This window comes from Thermobia domestica, chromosome 18, assembly GCF_964235325.1.
Source record: "Thermobia domestica chromosome 18, izTheDome1.hap1.1, whole genome shotgun sequence".
NCBI lineage: Eukaryota > Metazoa > Arthropoda > Insecta > Zygentoma > Lepismatidae > Thermobia > Thermobia domestica.
The window spans coordinates 83,424,275-83,447,931 of NC_137471.1; the positions used below are offsets into that span (position 1 = coordinate 83,424,275).

General features: G+C 38.0%; 1 protein-coding gene across 2 annotated transcripts in view; it reads left to right on the top strand.

Moving 5' to 3' along the window:
- Nucleotides 1-23,657, top strand: part of Setx (probable helicase senataxin) — a 216,238-nt gene that overhangs the window by 142,619 nt on the left and 49,962 nt on the right. For both annotated transcript variants that reach the window (XM_081745377.1, XM_081745378.1), the window contains exons 11-14: nucleotides 134-230; nucleotides 4,981-5,157; nucleotides 13,584-13,729; nucleotides 23,500-23,637. In XM_081745377.1, the coding sequence (XP_081601503.1) occupies nucleotides 134-230; nucleotides 4,981-5,157; nucleotides 13,584-13,729; nucleotides 23,500-23,637 (558 nt within the window). The remainder of the gene's footprint in view (nucleotides 1-133; nucleotides 231-4,980; nucleotides 5,158-13,583; nucleotides 13,730-23,499; nucleotides 23,638-23,657) is intronic.

Here is a 23,657-nt window from a genome sequence, read left to right on the forward strand (position 1 = left end):
AGCGGAAAACTCTGTAGTGTAGTCATTTGTAATGGTAGTATAAACTATATCGGTTTAAGTAGTTAACTACAGCTATGGAATGGTAAAGTTCGTCTTCTAATATGTTCTTTTTTTCTCTTCTGTCATGGTGAAGGATCCCCTTAACCATGTTCAAAAGAAGGCTGTCCTTATGACGGCAGAGGCGTGTTTGAGATCTCCGCATAAAATTTCATTAATTCAAGGACCACCAGGTAAACATCTTAAAAAACTTTACTTTTCGCTATAGTGATATGTAAATATCTGTGTTTATGAGATTGAATCTGTTGCTTTAGACTTCTTATATTCAGAAAAATTTATGGGTTGTGGAAATTAACTAATATGTCAGATGATGAAAAATTTATACAAAATAGGATCTCAAGATCTGAAGGTCACAAAACTTTTGGTGCTGTTTTATGGATTTATAATCACTGAATTCTGACTGTATTCTCCGTCCTTAAGGACTGCCTATTATTTTTTGGCATTATCCACACGAGAATGTAAACTGTCGTAGCTCGCATATTTATAACTCTTAAATAGATTGTTTCAGAATTGTAGTTCCAGTTACTTTTGGTAACAACTTTTGGAGGTAAATTACAAGAATCAAGTCCATCACACAACCTACGGAAACAAAAAAAAAAATAAAAAAAAATAATAATAATAATAATAATAATAAATAAATAAAATAAATTAGACTTCTGAACTATGCTACGCATAAGTGTAGGAAAACTATAGAACAGTTATGTCCATCCATCTGTCTAGCGATAGGTGTCAGAATAAAGCGGTAAGAGAGCAAGAAGTGGTATTTTGAAATGTACTAGCAGAATGCCCATTCTTCACACGGGGGGGAATCGAGAATACGTTTCATTTTGGACATAAAGGGCAGCAAAACTGTCACCAATGAACTTTAGGCTCCTGAAAACTATGAATTCGACACTAATATCTATCATTTATATATATATATATATATATATATATATATATATATATATATATATATATATATATATTCCCCCTTCCCCAAGTTGCGGGATCAAATTTGGATTTAAACGACATTGGGAATGTCACTGTTCATTTCAGAGTCCCCAGAGGGCCGTGCTGGCTCAATGGTAGAGCGTTTACCTATGGTGCATGGGGTCTTTGGTTCGATCCCAGCTCGCGCCAAGTGAACTTTGTGGTGGACAAACATCATATGCGTGGGTTTTCTCGGGGTTCTCCCGTTTACTCCCACTTTCTTCATTCCACCATTTCATTCATCACTCATCATCACCGTCTTCTTTATCCTACCCGTCATAATTGTGGGTCGTAAAACTTAAAAGATTTCACTTCATTTTTTTTCATTTCAGCGACCCGAGGGCTATGGATTCGACACTAATATCGGTCATTTTCGATCATTTTTTATATATCTCCCCCTCCCCTAAATTCTACCGTCAAAGTCAAATGACAAAAACTATTTCAGGCCCGGACCTCATCTATGTTGAAAATTTGATCGAGATCGCTCGGGTAGTTCAAGAGATTAAGAGTCACAAATATAGTGAGTTTCAATTTTATCCTATAGATTCAGCGACCCAAGAGTAAGATTCATGTCCTCCTTTAACACTCTGCTCGAATTGGAAGTGCTAGAAATCAACATAGCGCGAAGCGGGTTCTGGTCGTTTTATCGTCTCCAAGGGAGAAGCGGTTTTTTGGTCACTTTGGCGTCCCAAAAGTAGATTCCATCTCCACTTGTATATCTTTACTTAACCCAAAGTGATAGAAATTGACTACTACTTCCGGTTTCAGTATCAATCTCCATAGAACGAGAACGGTAAGAGATGGCGAGAAATTTCATTTTGAAATCGATTCAGCGTCCCTAGAAAATAAGTTTCATTTCAACGTTTATCCCTATATTGACGTCAATTCCGCTTCGCTGGGTTAAAATAAGAAAAACTAGTAATATGTTCCGTTAGTCAGTCACTTTTTACTATTACTGAACCGCTCTCTGATATCGGTCATTTTCCATCATTTTTATATATATCTCCTCCCCCTTCCCGAAGTTGCGGTGCTAAATTTGGATATAAATGACATCCGAAGTATCACTGTTCATCTCAGCGACCCCGAAAACTATGGATTCGACACTAATATCAGTCGTTTTCGATCATTGTTATATATCCCACTCCTCTCCCTCCCCCAAATTGTGGAGCTGAATTTGTATTTAAACGATATTGGAAGTGTCACTGTTCATCTCAGCGACCCCGAAAACTATAGATTTGGCACTAATATCGGTCATTTTCGATCATTTATATATATATATATATCCCCCATCTCCTTTCTCTAAGTGCACCGTCAAAGTGAAATGATAAAAACCATCCCGAAACTTATCTATGTTAAAAATTCGATCAAGATCGGTCGGATGGTTCAAGAAGTCACAAACATAGTCACTTCCATTATATATATATATATATATATATATATTCAAACCGGAAACCCTGGTGAAAATCTGCTATGTCTGGTTTCAATATTGATCGTCATAGTGAAAAAATGGTAATAGAGAGAGAGAATTGATCTTGATACGGATTCAGTACCGCAAGGATGAGTTTCATCTCCGACTTTATTTCTCTATAGCAACCGAAACTGGTAGAATCTAGTATCACTTGTGGTTTCAGTATTGATTTTCATAAAGCGATAATAATAATAGAAGACAACAAATGGGCTTTTGATATGGATTCAGGATTCCAAAAAGTAGATTTCATCTCAGCTCTTAATTCTTCTACTGAAACCGGAAGTACGAGAAACTAGTACCTTTCGCTTTCAATAGTGGTTCCTAAATAGTAATAATAATTATACGAGACACCTTGTATTCCGGTCTCATTTCATCTCTTATTCTTCTACTGAACCCGGAAGCAGTACAAACTAGTCGAACTTCCTGTTTCGATATTGGTTTCTAAATTGTAATAATCTTAAGAGAGACCTTTTATTTCGATCTCATTTAATCTCTTCTACTGAAACCGGAAGCAGTACAAACTAGTACAACTTTTCGGTTTCAATATTGATTCCTAACTAGTAATAATTGTAAGAAATTGCAAAAAGTGTTTTCGATAGGAATTCAACGTTCAGAGTATTTGTCCTTTCTCTTACCTTATCCCTCTTTAATAAGTTAAAGATCTAGTACTTCCGGTTTAGTATTGATTTTGCATAATTTAAAAGTCTACAGAAGTTATGCAGTGTGAAACAAAAGTCGCTTGCTTTTGATCTTTTCCATATTTGTTTCTTTGTTTCTTCTCTTTTTCATATCAATATAGTTGTTGAAATTTGTTTCACGTCAAAATGTTTCTCATTTAAAGGACGCCAAGTCGCAAATGTATTAATAAAACGCACGAAACATATAATATTATCTTCTTTGACACATTTGTAAAATTCTGTTGAAGAACTGAAGTTCCAAAGTTTTGGAACTGTTTATTTAGTTCATCAAAATTGAAAAAAAAAAAAAAACCGAAAAGATCGTTTTAGATTCAGACGAAAGTGAATTTCTTAAAAAAAAAAAAAAAAAAAAAATCGGACGCTCTCTCTCGCAGCCATTTTCATAACCCAGAAATGACGTTCGGAATTAATTTCTGTAAGAAATTTCTGAAGTATGAAAGAAGTGGACTATCAAAGATTGTTGCCAGCTTTTCATAAATATCCTTAATTTTTACTTCATTCCCTAGAGTGGTAGAAATTAGATAAAATGTCTTTCTGTTAGTATCTTTAACGCGAACCCAAATACAGAACATGTTAGAGATTAGACCTAGTTTATAAAAGGTGTGATCAAAAAGTATGGTGAATGTAGGTGTACAGTGCCATCTATCAATATTGTATCCATTTCAACTAGTAAGCCCGGTAGCCTAAACCTTTGGTACAGTCAGTGTCGAGTGTGAACGAGTTGTGACATGTTAGTTGGTTTCCAGAGGCAGAAGAGTGAGGACGTATTAAGAGTGTCTGTTGCGCACCGCCAACATTAAGTTTTGTTCTGTGCTGCAAAGAAGTGTCAAAAAAAAGCTCACGAAATCAGTGTATAGCGATGAAGCGCTGGCATTGAAGACTGTTTACAAGTGGTATGAGGGATTCAAAAGCGGCAAGGAGTCGGTTGAAAACGAGCTACGATCGAGGCGTCCTTCGACGTCAAAAACAGGTGAAAACGTGCAAAAATGGCACAAATGATGTATTCAAAATGGCGAATGACTATTCGAGAGCTTTCCGAACAACTAAATATCTCGTGTGTGCCCGTGAAAAACATTTTAACCACCGATTAGATGGCAAATGGTTTCCTTCTTCACGAAAACGCACTGTGCCACACCTTGCTTTTGATCTGCAAGTTTTTGTCCGAAAAAATATTCCGGTCTGCCCACAGTCGCTGTGCTTTCCAGATACAGCACCATGCGACTTCTCAAAAATTAAAACCGTGCTTAAAGGAAAACGTTTTAACACCATTCCTAACATTGAAAGGGCCACGATAGACTGACTGCACGCCCTTCCAAAAGAAGCCTTCCAGAAATGCTTCCAGTCATTGATCAACGTTGGGACAACGTAAGTGCATTCTTAGCCAGGGACAGTACTTTGAAGGAGATTAAATCAAATTCCATGTAAGCTTTTACTTTGTTTCTAATAAAATTATTCACCGTATTTTTTGATCACACCTCATATCTAGGGAAGGGTTGAAATGTAGTAATTTCGTAATTAGTAAAATTATTTGTTTGATTTGAAAATATAACAATTTTCATAATTTCTTTCCATGTCATCGTTTGTACGTTGTTGTAAAATGAGCCTTTTGACCATGACTAAATAGCAAAAGGATCACTTTCATCATAATAATAGTGAGTATTGCAGCACTTCAGCTTTTCTGTTTGTGTTCACAATTCAAATTACTCTTTTCATACATAGCTCTTTGTAACCGAATATTCTGACTACATACAAGAAATATGAATATTAATTTTAAATTATTTTTAGGTACTGGAAAGTCTCATGTTATTGTATCATTAATCTTGCAACTTCTATACGGCAAAAATTTGTACAAGAAGCACGGAAATCGTCCAGATGTTCCTAAAATTTTGTTGTGTGCTCCATCAAATGCAGCTGTCGATGAGTTGGTGATGCGGCTTCTTCGCGTCAGAGCAACACTTGAAAGTAAGTTTTTTATTCTTTCTTTTTCTTTCGTTTTCAATGCATGTTAACGTATACAATTGTTATTAACCCTATTTATGGAAGATACATAATTGTACATACATATATGTATATATACCTACAGATGGTGATCAGAAAAATGGAAACACCTGAACGAAATTGCAACTTACCAGATTAATATGGTGTCGGGCCACCTTTCGCCTTCAGAACAGCCTTGTTGCGACGCGGGATGGAGGCATAGAGGTCGTGAATGGTAGCAAGTGGAATTTTACACCATTCCTCGTGCAGGGCATCGGCCAGTTCTGTGAGAGAGGATGGAGGTGGAAATCGTCGCCGGAGTCGTGTTTCCAATACGGACCACAGATGTTCAATTATGTTGATCTGGGGATTGGGCGGGCCAGGGGAGGTGTTGAACTTCATCCCGATGTTCCTCAAACCACGCTGCAAGAACGCCAGCTGTGTGAATGGGTGCATTATCATCCTGGAAGATGGCGTCATTGTCCGGGAACAACATCCGGCCCATAGGATGCAAGTGGTCTCCTAAAATTGCGACATAATCGTTGGCAGTGATTCGTCCGCTAAGTGTGACCACAGGACCCAATGAAAACCATGATATAGCGGCCCACAGCATCACCGAGCAGCCGCCATGTTTCACAGTTGGGCAGGGACACTGCAGATCATAAGCTTCTTTGGGCGTTCTCCACACGGCCCGTGGTTGGGAATAGGGTGAAGGATGACTCATTCGACCATATCACACGTTTCCAGTCCTCAACGGTCCAAGTTGCATGGTCGCGGCACCATTTGCGGCGTGCGAAAGCCTTATGGTCCCTGATGAGGGGTTTGGCCCGTGCAACACGACCCCGTAAGTTCATGTCATGTAATTCGCGGCGGACTGTGATTGTCGAAACAGGGTGGGGGAGGTGCTGATTGAGTTCCTCCGTCACTTGTTCCGCAGTGCCACGACGGTTCTGCGTGACAATGCGCTTTAATACCCGGCGTGATCTGTCACTCATGATTTTCTTCCGCCCACTGTTCCGCGTCCCCGATGTGGTTTTCCCGTGTGTTGTGTAGGCCATCATCACCTTCGACATTGTCCCACGCGACACTCCTAACACAGTAGCCACTGCCGTCACACTCACTCCACATAACCGCGCACCAACAATTTGCCCTCTGAAAATCTGAGAGGTCTCTGATTTTACACTACCTCCGTCTGCTGCAGCCACTGGACATTGCTGTTCCACTGCGGCAGACGTAATATGAAGACCGACCTAACACACCACCACCAGCGGTCCGGCGCTGCGGGCACCACGACACCACTGCCAACCCGCCAACCCATACATCTGACGTGTTGCCAACTACAGGTGTTTCCATTTTTCTGATCACCATCTGTAGTGTAGCCATAAATACTGTTACAAAAGTACCAGAGGCTGCAATAATGTTTGTTGTGAGTAGAAACAACGAACCTGCCGGTGAAAAGTATGATCTTTTTTTTTTTTTTTTTTTTTTTGAGAGTTCTGCTGTAGAAAAGGATACGCGTAGCGAATAAAATGGGGTGAATACAAAAGTAAGGTAGCAGTGATAGCAGGGTTGGCTGGTTTAAACCATGGTCTAAACCAAGGTTTAAACCAGCTGGTTTTTTCAAAAAAAAAAAAAAACAACTGGTTTAAACCAAAAAACAAAAAAATGTTCGTAAAAGTGTAAGTGTTTGTAAAATCTTGATGAACACACATTTGTGGGTTATCACGTTTCACTCCCGTATATTATTCGTATTATATTCAGACCTAAATTCCCCATTTATTACTCAAAAAGATTATACTACAAAAGCAACTATTTTTTACAAGTTTATAAATGTTTATTTTGTGATTTTTTGTAGTTGTTATTAGAATTTTCTTCGATTGCAATTACATAATAAATATTGTTTCGTTTCAATGTTCACTATTGATAAAATACATCGAAAATGCCGTACTTTGTGTGTGGGGGGGGTCATACAGACCCCACGAGAGGCATTTAGTGAAATAAGTATCTTTGGTATCTATTTATGTATAAATGAGTCTGAGCCAAAGTGGACTCAAATAATTCGTATCTTTATTCACTTTTATTGATATGCAGATTAAGTCGGTGTATTTCTTTAATTTGGACCAATAAAAGTCGTTTTAACTAACTTGAACTAAATTAGTTCTTCTGTACTCCGTAGTACTTTGAAATTGTTCATATGTAATTCTGTGTAATGGTTTCACTTGTGCAACTGTTCATCTTTTTGTCCTTCTGAAATGACTCTTGAGAGTTATATTAAGAAGCATGTAAAGATCAGTACAACGTATTTTTTTTTTATCAGGATTCCTTCGTGAGTGATTCGGCAGACGTATCGCATTTGTGGTCAATTAGTCCTGGTTCCGAGTTCAAATGGAGGACAATTTCTCTCGGATGTAACTCGAGAAGCGGTTTTTATTCCGCTTTAAGCTTATGTGACCCCTTCCAGCATAACCCGGTTGGTGCATAATAACATCAAGGCAAAACAAACTTATTTCTGTCCATATATGATATGGATATATAGAGCAAATCATTTAAACCATAAAAACCTGGTTTAAACCAAAAAAAAACCTGGTTTAAACCAAAAAAACCTGGTTTAAACCAAAAAAACCTGGTTTAAACCACAAAAAAACCGGTTTTTTAAATAAAAACCATGGTTTTTGCCAACCCTGAGTGATAGCGTTACACAAGGTTGGAAAACCAGCGAGTGAAATTTTTAATAAACTAAAAAAGAAACTTAACATCAGTTGCATGTTTGTGAACCGCGCCATCCAGGGTTCCTTAATACTGGGTCTATTCAGGATCGCCCGAGAGCTGGTCGACCACGAAGTGCAAAGACTCCAAAAGTTGTAAAATCAGTGGCGGCGCGTGTGAGGAGAAATCTGTACGGAAGAAGATAGTAATGGCCTGAACATCTTCAAGCAAACTATGGCTCAGTGGTAGAGCGTTCACCTCCGTTCGATCCCAGCCCCCGCCAAGTGAACTTTGTGGTGGACAAACACCGCGTGCGTGGATTTCCTCGGAGTTCTCCCGTTTCCTCCCACTTTCTTCATTCACCATTTCATTCATCACTCATCATCACCGTCTCCTTTACCCTAACCGTCATAACCGTGGGATGTAAAACTCAAAGATTTCATTTCATTTTTACTCAGGGACGATCTTGGTATTCGAGCCTACCGACAGTCAACGGGACACTCTGACGCCACGTCTGATGAAGCAAAGGAAGCGTAAAAGTAAACGCCTGCTTTAGCGGTACGCGCAAAATTGGCACAGGCAGATTGTGCTCACCGATGAGAAGTTGTTCACTATCAAGAGTGTTTCAATCGCCAAAATGATAAAGTATATGCGTCATCAGTTCAGGAAGCCAGGGACAAAGTTCCAAAACTCCAGAGAGCCTATCATCCCGTGTCCGTCATGGTGTGGTGTGGAGTTAGCTATGTTGGCACCACCGTCTTCATTTTTGTTAGAAAGGAGGAAAAACTAGTGCCCGGGTGTACCAAAACACTGTTCTGGAGCCAATAGTGAAGATCTTAACCACCACCCTCTTTTGAACACCCATATGGACTTTCCAGCAAGACTCGGCTTCTGTTCAGAAGCCAAAATCAACCCAGGAGTGGCTGGTACACAATGGGCCTGACTTCATATCCACTGAGGACTGGCCCTCAAACAGCCATGACCCTAATCCCCAGGATTACAAACTGTGGACAGTGTTTGAGGTATTACATGCAAGAAGCGTCATCCCAGAGTTGCCAGTTTGAAGTGTTCTTTACTTGCTGCAGTGGCGTCAGTTCCCTTGGAGACAGTGCGTGCTGCCATAGATGAGTGGCCCGCCAGACAAGCCTGTGTGCGTGCTAACGACGCACATTTTAAAATATAGTAGGTGCAAACTGTTGTCAGACCATGTATGTTTCACATACTATATGCATATTAAATTCCCTTTTCTCGTATTGCTGATGTTGAGTTTTTACTTTGTAACAGTATTTATGGCTAGACTAAGTATATTATAAGGTTTTTTAGTCATTTTCGTCCCTGTTTCGTCTTTTTTTTCGTAACACCCTGTGAATTATACCTATTTTAAATTAGTGTGTAATATTATAACTAAACTGTAGGAAGCATATGAACAGTCTTACTTTATCACACGAATTTTGGTATTTCAATCAGACGGTTTTAATGTTCGCTCATGCTTTTATTGATGATACTAAAAGATGCTAAACTGAGAGCATATGTTAAGGTTTCTCCTTTCCTGTGGAACTCTTCGGAGAGATAAATAGATAACCTCACTTCTCAAAATTACGACAAAATTTGTTTATTGGAAAACGTCTGTTGCATAGTTTGTAGGATTATCACTGATCAAATTTTATCGTTCCTGTGAGTTAATCGCCTACACAACTAAAACGAAATCGGCTTCTGTCAGGGGCAAAAGCAGTTGTCCGCCCCCTTCCCCATTAATTCAGACTGCAATGAAGGCTCCTTTAGGATATTTAAATCTTTTTTACTGTGCGTACAGCAGTTCATTTTAATCTGATTCTAGTGGGTATAACAGAAGAATTTTAAATTTTTGGTAGTGAATGAGTTAAGCGTATTTCTTTGATCGTATTCCAGTTCAGGGTTCCCACATTCTAGAAAATCAGGGAATGTTTGGGGAAATGAAAACACATCAGGGAAAGTCAGGGAAATTATGCATTTTGTGTAAAATATGTCATGGAAAGTCAGGGAAGGTAAATGTACAAGACAATTCATGAAGTGTAAATTTGTTCCTTCAAAACTGTCACAACAGAGTGTAAATCATTTGAAAGAAAATTCCAGTCTTGAGCCATTTGTTTGTTTCATGTACTCAGAACTTCTATCTCTCTTAAGGAATCTAATGAATCATAGTGTCAAACAAAGCATTATGAAACTTGCTTTGCAGTGAAGTGCAGTGACAGTGCAGTGTCAGTGCAGTGAAGCTTCTTGCTTTGGATTTGACTGCAAATGAAAATTTACTAGAAATAAGAATGGTGGACATTGTTTTTAGATCACAAAAAAAAAAAAAAAAAAAAAAACTACTGAAAGAACTGAAACAATCATAGAGACTAGCTTTCAAGCTTAAAACCAGTACGAAACTTTTTGTCGTCTTTTTGCTGGGCACAATGAAGAATATAGTGGAAAGAAGCTCTGAAGTACAAACCAGTATGTGCTCTGTCAGCTTTGGCCCCAGGCTACAAAAGAACAATCCAGAACTTGCTCAGACTAGGATGAAACGCATCCTACAAACTCTGCATGAGTATAACAGAATATCAGATTCCGTTCCTGAGAAAGCAAAATGTCAATTTATACCTTTCTGTACTGAAACCCAGGGATCTCTTGCAGTTGACTTCAGAGAATACGAAGAGAAGATGGGCAGCATCAGATTAGATTACTTCTTTGCAAAGGTAATGTCCAAAAAACAAGAGTATTCCGATTTGTAGCATGTTATGAATATATGTTTAATTTTATCCCATGGCAATGTTTCAATGGAGGGCGGGTTCTCAGTCAATAAGACCAACCAAATCAAAGGTTCTCTCGTAGCACAGAGGCGGGTGCATGATGCAATTATGTTCTATGGGGGTGTGGAATCTGTTCCTATTGCTCGAAGAATGTTTCTCTCAGTTCGTTCAGCTCGGAGACGCTACGATGAATACCGTAAACAGAAACGAATCCAAAGTGCAGAGGAAAGTAAAATCAAAGGTGAAAGAAGAAAACTAAGTGCTGAAGTTAAGAAATTGGAAAAAGGAAGAAACAAACACAATTATATTACAAATAAGAAGAATATGCTGTCTAAAACAAATTCAAAAACTGAAAGCAAAACAAAATTATGTTTAAAATTGAATGGGTGAGTTGAAAAAGGTACACATTCCAAAAATATCACAAATTAATCTGAAATAGCCATTTTCTTCTTTGGACGTATCTACATCCATTGAGCAAAAAAAGAAACATATTTCACTATTGCAAATGAGGTTGCCAAAAATATGTAGATGCGATTGAGTTGAAGAAGGAACAGATTCCAGGAATATGTCCCTTCTTCAACTCATAGCCTCGCTAGTAGCGGAGGCACCCACCACAGCGCTAGTGCTCAGTCATGAGTTATGACTTAACAGGTGAGCTGTTATTTAAGGTCATGTAAGGTCATGTTGGTTATGTTTAAAGTAGAAAGTGAAGATCATTGCGAAAAGTAGTGTCGTGAAGTTTATTAGTGTTTCTTTGCTTTAACCTAGTAACAATGTCAGAAACAGACAGTGACAGTGGTGAACCAAGCCGTAAAAAGAGTAGACTTAACAAAGAAAAACATGTACCGCAGGTGGAAAAGTTAGCAAGGCGTCGAGGTGAAGAGTTTATAACTTCAGCAGGCGTTCTTGTTCCAGCCAAAACAACCGGCACAAACTGCAAGTGTAGGGAAAAATGCATGGATAGTTTCTCTATTGAAAAAAAAGAGAACATTATTAAAACCCTGTATAGTGGCAGACCTAAGAACGAGCGGGCCACATAAATAATGAACCTAATTGAGAGGCATAAGATTGCAAGGCACAGGCCATCAAATGAAAACTCAAAGCAACACGAGTCTTCTTTCAAGTACTTTGCCATGAAAGGTACATGAGAGTTGAAGTATGCGTAATGCTTACGTAAGCCTTAATGCGGTGTTACACAAAGTTGTCATTAGGTTGACAAAGATGTTGGCTTCTGGGAAATTCCCCATTGACATGAGAGGTAAACACGAATACCGTTCTAATGCTATTCCAGCCTCACATTTAGTTAAAATACATGAACATATTGATTCATTTCCTAAATATGTTGCATACTAAACGTCTACATCAGTCACATATCTCGATGCTCAGCTTAATGTGGCAATAATGCATGAACTTTTCATAGAAAAATTTCCTGACTTGAAGAATGTAATAAAGTATGAGTTTTATTTGGAATATTTCAAGAAAAACTTTGGTTACCGATTTGGCAGACCTCAGGTCGATGTCTGCAGTACCTGAGAAGACCTCAAGATCAAAATTAAATCAAACATGCTTAATACAATGCAAAACATGTAAATTTTATATTCTGTTTTTTTATATTTTGTAAATCAGTTTAGACTATTTTCACTTAATCTGAACTTGTCTATCCTAACTACAGTCTGAATATAACACGAAACTTCATAATAAATCTAACCTAACCTAAGTATTTCTATCTTTATTATAGACGTGTTTTATGGTATGTTATGACATTGGACCCTGTATGTAACAAAGAAAGAAGACTTTGCAATGGCAAAGTAAAATAAATCATTTTAATACTATTATCCCAGCACTTTTTCGCAGCTCGGTGTGGTTCAATCACATAAAAAAAAAAAAAAAAAAAAAACTACTAATGATGGTAAAACAAAAAAGAACATGTTTTTATAATGTTTTTCGATCAAGGCTTTTCTTTTTCAGCTGCTGATCCACTAGATCAAGATGATTGACTATTGTCTACTCTGAAAAATCCAACAATTACTTGTTTTATCGGAAAACATTGTTATTTCTCTCAATATGTGTAGCTAACACTTTTGAAATATATTTGTTTACCCTCATACAAAGACTGAAAAAATTTTACTCATTTATTTCTGAAACCTGTTTAAAATAATCCACTAATTGGGATAAAGTATTGTGCATTTAAAAACGTTGAGTTGAAAAAGGAACATATTCCTGAACATCTTTACATAATTATATGATATATAAAAAATATTTATGTATAGGTACCACGTGCAATGGGTTTGCTACACTGAACGGTACAAATTGACAATAGTAAGTATTTTGGTAAAACAATTAGTTTTCTCGCAAAACAGTTTTTCTTAGTTTTCCGAAAGTTTATGTTTTTGGAATGTGTACCTTTTTCAACTCACCCATTCAATTGTAAGTGTGAGGATTAACATGTATCTGAGTTGGTAATATTAAGATATTAAGGTGATAATATTGGTCTCAGGGAGAGTCGGCAGTTGTTTTTTCAAGGGAAAAAAGTCTAATTTGCAATGTCAAGGTATGTGTTACTGTATCATACATATATTATTATATACTATCTTGTGTAAATAACAGTTACTCATATTGAACATAACAAATATGTAAATGGTAATTATGTGTATTGGACTGCTATGGGGATAAAGGCTGTTAAAAAAAAGTGTACGATAGAACTTACTCCAAATCTTCCTATTAATATTCAAGAATTTACGTCAGGAAAAACAAGGATTTGTGTCAGGGAGTGTCATGGAAAGTTAAGGAAATCGATCTTCATTTTTTTGTGTGAACCCTGTAGCTGTTTACGAGCAGGTTATGATACAAAAAGTTTAAAAAAAAAAAAAAGCATTACAAATTAAGTATCAGTAGACCAGTGTAAACTAAGTGTATGCATATATTACTTTGCAGAAGAAAGGCGATTCAAGTTAGTACGTACAGGCAGATCAGATAATATGAACTCAGAAGTTCGAGAAGTATCGTTACATGAACTTGTGAAACGATTTGTTGATAAAACTAACCAGGAGAAAACTGACATGGAAAGCACGGAGTTGGAGGTAAGTCTAGTAGTTAATTAGTACAGGTTATTTTTATTTTTACAGATTCAGTGTGTTACACAGTCCAAATTCGCACAGAATTATCTTCTCTTTATAATGTATCCTCCTTATGCAAACCAGTGCAAATACCAGGCCCATAGCCAGTCCCATTTCTTAGAGAGGGCAAAAATTAATGCTTAGGAAGCAATGACACAACAAGGAACACCACAAAACTGTTTATTCATTTACAATATGTCCCATAAAAATGTGCTGTCTTTATTGACCTATCACTCACATACTTTTTGTTTGGAACAAAATGTGTAAACAATTTGCGGAAAAGACCAATTTACTCCATAATGTCATTACCTTTTGTTAATTTATTCTGTTAGACCTGTAAATATGTCAATGAATATCTTAATCAAAGTTAAATATGTGTATAGTAGCTAGTTAAAGTGTGAGTACATTTTTATGGGATACCCTGTATTTATTATTTATGTAATTCGTAACAGAAATGTAGCAGCTCCTATTCATCTGACATTTTTGACTACTTATTTTGAACAGATATTTATCCAGACAAGCAAATAAAAGCTTCAGGGGAAGGTAGCTGTAGGGAGTGCTAAGGTTCCCGGGCCACTCCTTAACTACGGGCCTGCTCTACATTGTGTATAAGTTAGCAGTTGAAGTTGTGTACATCGTTGCAGATATTCTTCGGAACAATGGTGTCATTTCAGTTTTTGCCAAGAGTGGGAATAGGAGCAAGATTATCCATCGATATAAGAGTTCTACGTTTTTTGTTAATATTTCAATATACAATTTATTAAAATGCACGGTTTCAAGAACTCAAGGGAAGGTGGATTGCTCCCTTGCTCTCCTCAAATGACGTCGCCGCTTCGGAAGTACATTTGGTTCCATGGCTTTGATTTTGTCATGGTCCAATAAGAAGTAGGACACTTGAGTTTTGAAATTCTTAGATTGAGAAAATGCCAAAGGAAGATCCAGCATGAAGCATATAATTTTATGCGGAAGTGAGTAAAATGTGCTAAGCTGAATTTAGTTTGGTAAATGAAATTGCAAGAATTTCGGATCTAGTTTCGCTTCAATTTAAAACTCCTACAACGTTCAGTTTTAGAGAGCACAAAAAATAGTTTTAAAAAATTACGTTTTTTCTCGTAACATTACAATACCTGTTAGGTTAATATTTGAAGTAAAAGAATTACTTCTAGTTATTGCCATAAGGTACTTTTACAATGCGGATAGAGAAGGGTACTTTCTATGGATCCTTAAAGCTATTGCTACGCTGTACTAAATGATTTCGTGACAGAAACGAAAGTCAATGTAGATTATAGACTTCTAAACTATCCTATGCGTTGTTAATCTAAATATATGTAAGAAATAGGCTAGTCGATGTATCTTCTTTACAGGTAGTCAATAATTTAGAGTTATGCGATAAGTAATGTAGACCGAGCACGTAATCTCAAAACAGTTATTCACTTCCACCTATACTTTATTATACGTCATATTAATTATAGGGTCTGTCATCAACTATAAGATCCAATCTACAACTAGTTACACTTGAGCAAATACAACCCTGATGTTTCTGTCTGTGCATAAGTATGGGAAGTCTGTCGTAATATAACCAAGTGGTTCTCAGCGTTTTCGAGCCAATCGCGTTCTTGGTTAAATACATTAGTTCTATGCCCTCCCGTCATCTTAGCCTAATCCACCAATGCTCAAGGCTGAACGTAACAGTTGAACGAAGCAGTATAAGAACCAGAAGAAGGTATCGATTCTTCAAATCAGCAGGGGGCCGCGGTGGCTCAGTGGTAGAGCGTTCACCTCTGGTGCTTGGGGTCCCGGGTTCGATCCCAGCCCCCGCCAAGTGAACTTTGTGGTGGACAAACACCGTGTGCGTGGGTTTTCTCGGGGTTCTCCCGTTTCCTCCCACTTTCTTCATTCCACCAATTCATTCATCACTCATCATCACCGTCTCCTTTAGCCTAACCGGCATAACCGTGGGACGTAAAACTCAAAGATTTCATTTCTTCAAATCAGCCTTGAAGAACATATTTATTCACTTGTATTGTGTGTGTGTGGGAGGGGGGGGGGATAAGGGAAAGATGACTAATGTAAGACATATTATTGGAACATAATTTCCTTTCACTTTATATACTTGCTGTTTTTTAACATGCTCTTCCCTTCCTCACTTTTCAAAAGAAATAGGGCAACGAACATTTCTTTGACCAATTTGTTTACAAGATTAATCTTATTTTTATATTAATTGGATATCTTTCATTACTCATATATATTGTAAAATTTATTGGGTAGAGCAATAAAATGTATTCGGGATTTGGATTTTCTCTTCACCTTTTTAGTATAAAAAGTCTTCTTATATACACAAATTATAATAAGTAATTTCTCTAATATTTTAGGTAAGATTAAGATAGGAGCCCGGTGACCAAGCGTCGTGGGTATAAGGATGGATACCTCTCGGTGACAGAGTGTCGTGAAAGAGGTTTTAGGTGTTTTGATCAATCCGGGAAGATTGCTGTTGGTCGAGGCGTGCAGTTCCTTTTTATCCTGTATTGTCGGCTTCCTTCGTTGATTCTCGTCCTTCCGACTGTTGGCGATGGTGATCGACTCCTCTTCGGGACCGTCGTCTGTTTGTTTTTATTTATTACTAACACATGTAGTTCACACGTGGTTATTGCATGACGTGTAGACATGCGGAACCTCACACCTCCGGGGCGTAGAAAAAAAATAAGCCACTGGATTATTTTTTTTTCTTTGTGCCATCATGTGGAATCTGCATATTGGGCACATTATACACTGTAAATGCACTATAACACTGAAACACAAAAGTAAAGTTAAAAGCACTGGTCACTGATATCACTGTTTGAGACACTATCACATAAGTAAAGTTTAAAATGAAAGTTGGAGCACTGACAGTTTGTCCTCTTAATCTAAGCAGAATCAGTATAATACGTCATCCCTCTCAAAGGAGAGGCTGTCGAAGCTCTGGTGAGTACAGTTAATAGTTATAACTACGTCACTGATGGTAATATCCGTAGTATATTTTATAAAGTTCGCACGTCAAAGAATGCTATTATAGAAAAGTTTCTAATATTGGTCTAGTTCTGGCTAGTACTAGTTAATAGATGACAGAACATACTTAGAGAACGGTTAAAGTCAGTACTTTGATAATTGTAGTCACGCCGGAGAAAAGTTTGCCAATCAAAAGTTCTGGTTTTCTGAACACTCTGTATATCTAGGTCAATATGTTAGTGACAGTCATATGATACGCAGCAGAGAAACAAAGAAAAAAAAATGTTGTAGCTGGCCTTGTAAAGTTCGTTCGCTCGAAGTCGAAAGAAAATGCTGGCTTGTAATTTTGTTCACTGAAGGAAATTGTATATATGGATGCTTGTTTATGTGACAGAATGCAGGTTGGTTAAGAATTATAAGAGTTAAAAAAAAAAAAAAAAAAAAAAAAAAAGACAAGGGATCGCTTGCGATTTGAATACTAAGGTCAGGGGCGGATCCAGGACCGACTTCTGGGGGGGGCGGTGGGTTGTCATGATGCAACTTTTAAGCGCTCCAAAGTCTGGGATAGATTTTATTTATATATATAAAGTAAGAAAGTTTCCTCTTCTGGGGGGGGGGCGATCACTCCGATCGCCCCCCCCCCCCTGGATCCGCCCCTGACTAAGGTAGGTACTAGATTTGGTCACTTCAAATAGTTAGCTGTATCAGATGGTGTATCTTGTTTTCTTCTAGTCCATGTTTTTTTAATGTCGCGGAAACATGAAGAGTGCGCTTCGCATGTCGCACGTTTATATCTGCTGGGATGATGTTAGTCTTGGTTTTCTCTCTTCTTTTCTTCTCTTTCCTTCTTCCTAGCTGGTGCATACGTCACCATTATCATTGTATATATATTCTTCGGCGGCATGAAATGTCTTAATTCTGTCGATGGAAATATTCTGTTCTCTCTCCCTGAAATTATGGGGCATGCGAACGCGATAGAGATTATTGTTTAGTTTTGAGATTATTGTAGCCGGTCCACAGTATCTATCGGTCCATTGTGATGATTCCCCAATTCTTCGAAAGGAGAAGTAAATGAGTACTTTATCTCCAGTGTGAAAAGTTTGTTGTTTATGTTTTTTATCAACATACTTCTTTTGTTGTTCGTGAGCCTTCAGTAAGTTTTGCCGTGTCTTTTTTCGAAGTTTTACGAGTTGGTCCCGTTCAAGCTGTAGCTGAGGGGTAATCTGCAGTCTGCAATCGCTGATTGTCCTGGGTTCGTATCCAAACATAAGAAAGAAGCTTGATTTCTTCGTTCCTAATTGAGCAAAACTATTTAAACCAAAAGTAATATGAGGTAATAATTTTGGCCATGTTTCGTGATTTTGTTGGACGAAAATTTTTAAGGAATTCTGTAATGTTTTGTTCATGACTTCGACTAATCCTGTGTGTTGATGGTTGAAAGCAGGGCAGAAATTAAATCCAGTTCTTCGTTTTTTGCTAGTTTTTGAAGTTTCTTCGCTCTGTGCACAGGATGTCTGTCCAGATGAAGGAAACGAAAGGCGCCGAATTTCAGAATTATTTCTTCCAATAAGAACTGTTCAATTGTATCTGCCGTAATCCCATTAACAGCCTTCGTCACTATATAACGTGTACTTGTTTCGATGGCGACTAAAACATATTTTAGTTTCCCTTTTTCGTGCGGATAGGGTCCTAAATCGTCAAATATCCATCGTTCCTTCCCCTATATGGCCTATCGGGTGATGGAGTTCTCCCTGTTGTTTTTGTGGGAGTTTTTTCAAGAGTTGGCACTCCCTACAGTTCTTGATTCTGAATGCCAAGTATGATTTCATGTTTGGCATGTAGTATTTGTTAAGGACAGTTTTATAAGTCTTTGAAAACCCAAAATGGGGCGCTGACGGGTCTTTATGGATAGACTCAAACGAATGTCCTGCCAAGCTTTTCGGGATGCACAAAAGATGAAGTAGCCCAAGCTCTGGATGTTTTTGTGTACGATACAATATGTTGTCTTTTAATCGAAAATATTTAGCTGCTCTCATGGTAGAACTTTTTGCTGGTTCTCCCCCTTCTAAAACTGTTATAATATCAGCGTATGCGTCGTTCTTATGCTGCTCTTCTCGTAAGTTCTTCAAAGATCCAGAGTATTCTATTCGGAGAATGGGTTCCTCTAGTGAATTAGATCTGTATGCATGTAGATCTTCGATTGCCTGATGTGGGTCCGTGGGTTCTGAGGCATCACTGCTATTCCGCTCTAAGTGGCTGATGATATCAGCCGGATGTTTCTTTCCTTCGATGTGGCAGATATCGAAATTATAGTCAGCTAAGAAAAGTCTATAGCGAGTGTATTTTCCTACTCTGTCCGGGTGAGTACGCAAAGAGGTTAGACATTTTGCGTCTGTAAACAATTTTAATTTACGATTGAGTAAGAAATATCTAAATTTGCGTAAAGCATATATAATAGCGTATAGTTCTTTTTGCCAGACTGAGCTCTTGGTCTCAGTTTTTGTGAGACGTCTGCTACAATAGAAAACGATTCTTTCTTCGTTAGTTTTGGTGTCATAACAGGCTAATAGCCCTCCGATCTGGTGAGAGGATGCTTTATCTCTAGCTTTTCGTCGAAATGATAGAGAGAAGGGGCATTCAAAATGTCTTCTTTCAACTTCTCAAATAATTCGTCATGTTTTTCTGTCCATTTAAATTTGGCATTTTTAGTAAGAAGCTGCTGGAAAGGTTCTATCTTGATCGTGAAGTCCTTGATATGACTTTGTAAATAAGAGCGTAGGCCAATAAAGCTCTTAAGTGTGCGTTTGGTAGTCGGCTTTTTAAAATTCTTGATCTTCTTTGCTATTTTCGGTGAGATGCTTATCTTCTCTCCGGATACAAGGAATCCTAGTACTGGGAGCTCTCTATATAACAGGTGCGTCTTCTTGGGATCGGCTCGGAAGTCGTGCTTCCGTAGTTTTTGGAATAAAAGCTCCAAATCTAAAAGTTGTTGTTCCCACGTATAAGAACCAATGACGATGTCATCTGCGAAATTGGTAATGCGTTTAGGTAAGCCGTCTAATAGCATTTTAATTACTATAGTTAAAGATTGGGAAGAGGAACAATTGCCCATTACGCATCTAAGGAATTTATAACTTTTGCGTGTATGATTTACCTCGAAAGTCATGTATTTAGTGCTTTTTGGATGCAATTTTATCTGAAAATACGATTGCGAAATGTCCAAGGTTGAAATTAGGTTTTTCCCTTTTAAAACCTGCAAAACGTCCTCTGTATTTTGAAACGGTATGCTTAAATATTTGGTATATCTATTACATGCCTGTAGATTCAACACAAGCCTGTAATCTGAACTGTTTGGCTTTTTGATCGCAATTAAAGGCGAGGAGAAATTACTAGTCTGTGTCTCAGCTATGATTTTGGCATCTAGCTGTTGTATCTGCTTATCAATTTGGTCTCTTATTCCTAATGGAATTGGTGGGGAACGGTGATGGAATGACGCACTTTTATCTATACGTATTTTGTGTTCATATCCTCTGGGCTGTATGAAAACACATCCCTGTATTTGTACAATAAGTTGGTTACAGCTATTTGCTGGTATTCCGGTAAATCCGGATTTATATCAAAAAGGTCATTGTTAAAGATTTTAGCGGTTTGTCTTAATCTTTCCTTTATCTCTTCTTGAGTACGAAATTGGTGCGTTTTCTTTTCACCTTCTTCTATTCTAAATGAAAATTCTTCCACGCTCTCCTTTGTATACGCCACTGGTGTACTTCATTTAGCGTTATTATTCGTGCCGTAGGATTGGAAATTAGTAACGTAAGGTCGTTACTCGGTACTCTCATGGTCATTGCCTGTAAGCCGTATCGGTCTAATAATGATTGTAGTGGAGTAATATAAAATGCAGCATCATGAATTGTTTCTCTTTGAATCGATACAGGGAAGTAGAAATGTGACTTGGCAGGAATCGTAATTTTACTAGCTATGATGACGTTTGCATTCCTTTGCAAGTGCAAAGAGTGAGTAGTTTCTTGTGACATTTCTTCCGATTCTTGTTTTTCCATTGAAAACATAGGTTTCCTAGGTTTTCTATATAATGATATGGATTTATTCTCCAAGTCTATTTGAGAGAAAAGTCTTGTGAGAACGCCATTCCCAAAAATCGGACTAAAGTCAGCATCTATGATGCGGAAGTAATGTGAGAAGGTGGTGGTGCCAATTTTAAATTTAATTAAAGCTATTTCTTTTAAAGTTAGAACTTTGTTGGCAATGCCCTTGATACGAGTTTGGAATGATATTAGCGTACATTTTGGGGGTACGTCCCGTCTTGACCATAGACTAAGACTAGAACCCGTATCTATTATAGCTGGTAGACTGCTTGCATTTACATTAATATTGAGCAATAGTTTATTATTTTCTATTCCCAGTTTAACATGTTCTCGGTGTTCATTATAGGTCGTCTGGGTGAAAAAATTGGCGTCCGTGTCCTTAAAAGTTGCCTGCTCTTCTTGAATGTCATTACGTTTTAATTGTGGTGGTGTCTATGGCGCGCCACTTTTCTGAAATGGCCCGCGAGGCTTGACTTTGGCCTGCGAGCCCATCTATGCGTTTCCCTGGTTGGAATTTTTAGGATTATTCCAACACGTGGATGCTCCATGGTTCTTCTTATAACAAATTGAGCAGACTGATATTCTATCGCCTTTTACAAAATTGTTCTTTTTTCTACCACCGTTATTCGCTTTTTGTCCATTTTCTTTACGATTTTTTCCTCCGTTTTTACGCCTATAATTGGTCTTCATGGCATTCTGTGCCACCATTAACGATAACTCAGCCATTTGATTAGCTAATTTGGTAAGGTCCGTGTGAGGAGGTTGTGAGGGCGGGTTTTGATGGTGGGGGTGCGGATTCGAAACTTCAGGTGCAGAGGAAGTTGTCTGTGGAGGAGAAATATTCTGTAATTGAGGTGCGGAAGGCAACGATTGGGAAGTTGGCTGTTGCATATAGGTTGGCAAGTATGAATTAGGATTCGTTTGGCTATAGTGGTCGTACATAGAAAGTGATGAGGGGCCGTTAGGTTGGCAGATTAAAGAATGAATTGCCTGTGACAATTCTACATAGTTTCTCTTCTGTATGAGGTCCTGAGCTTTTTCGAATTCATGAAGTCGATCCTGCAGCCGCTGGATTGTTGGAAAGGATTCTAACGCTATCTTTTGCAGCAAATTTCTTTGTAGTCCTAATGAAAGAAAATGAATTTTCTGTTTATCTGAAGCTTCTGGCATTAGGTGTCTGATAGCCCTTAATTTCCTTAAGAAATATGAATCGATCGATTCATTTTCGTTCTGTTGTATTTGAAAAAATTCTAATTCCGCCTTATACGTTGGTAAATTTGGGCGGGACAGAGAAATTATTTTGGTTTTCAGTTGTTCGTAATTTAGTGTGCCAAATTGGTTCTGATTTTGCAATTGTAAAACAAAGTCGAGAGCTACGTCCTGCAGATACATTGGGAGAATTTCTTTCTTCTTTTCGGGATTCCATGCCTTACGTAAAGCCAAATGATCGAACAGCATGAAAAATCGATCGGGGTCGTCTGTACTGTGACCAGAATATCTAGTTAAATGAGGAATATTAACAGGTATACGGGAGCCTGATTCTGCCATATTGTTATCGCCTTCTTTATATGTATTTTTCCCAGATCTAGTTGTCGGTATAAATACCTGCCAGCCTAAAGCGAATCAATCTAACGTAAAGAGTAATTAGAGTATTTATGACAATACGGATACTATCTTTTATATGTCCCTGCTTTTAGTAACACTTACACTGTATTGTTAAAAGTTTCTAAGTCCGTTTTTCGTTCATAAAAAGAGCACCCAGTAGTAAAGTCCTTTTAATGTCTGTAAATAGACGCCGACGCATCTACCATATAAAATTTCTTGGGTAGAGCAATAAAATGTACTCGGAATTTGGTCTTCACCTTTTTATTATAAAAGTCTTTTATGTACACAAATTATAATAAGTAATTCCTCTAATATTTTAGGTAAGATTAAGGTAGGAGCCCGGTGACCAAGCGTCGTGGGCTTTGAGGTGAGGTACTCTCGGTGACCGTGCGTCGTGAGAAAGAGGAAAGGAACCCGATGACCGAGCGTCGTGGGTATAAGGATGGATACCTCTCGGTGACGGAGCGTCGTGAGAGGAGTTTTAGGTGTTTCGATCAATCCGGGGAGATTGATGTTGGTCGAGGCGTGCAGTTCCCTTTTATCCTGTATTGTCGGCTTCCTTCGTTGATTCTCGTCCTTCCGATTGTTGGCGATGGTGATCGACTCCTCTTCGGGACCGTCGTCTGTTTGTTTTTATTTATTACTAACACATGTAGTTCACACGTGGTTATTGCATGACGTGTAGACATGCGGAACCTTACTATATATATATATAGTCTACTACGTAATCTACCAGAGAAAAGTGGGGACAAAGTGGATATGCACTCATACAAATGAAGGAATTTTTTTCAAATTTCTATCCAGCCCCTCGAAGCTGTGGTTGAGAGCAGAAAAAGATTACTAAATGTAAGTAAAAATGTTTGTTGCGGAACAAGGGATGCCAAATTGTGATCTTGAACAGGTAACTATTTTCCAGCCTTTGTTCCAAGTCCGAGGAAATAAGAAACTTGTTTAGCACATGTACCTGCAAGTGATAAATACAACTTTATATGCGTATATAAGCATGTTCTGTAGATATTTTTAAAAAAATCTTATTTTCAGATTCATACAATAAAAGCTAGGATAAACGCTTTGACGTTAGCGTTAGAAAGTGCCAAAGCAAAGGGAAGACAAACTGAAGCTGCTAGCATAGAACGGAAACTAGTAGATCATCGGAAAAGATTAAATGCTGTTGAACAGGTGAGTACTTTGTTGCTTTA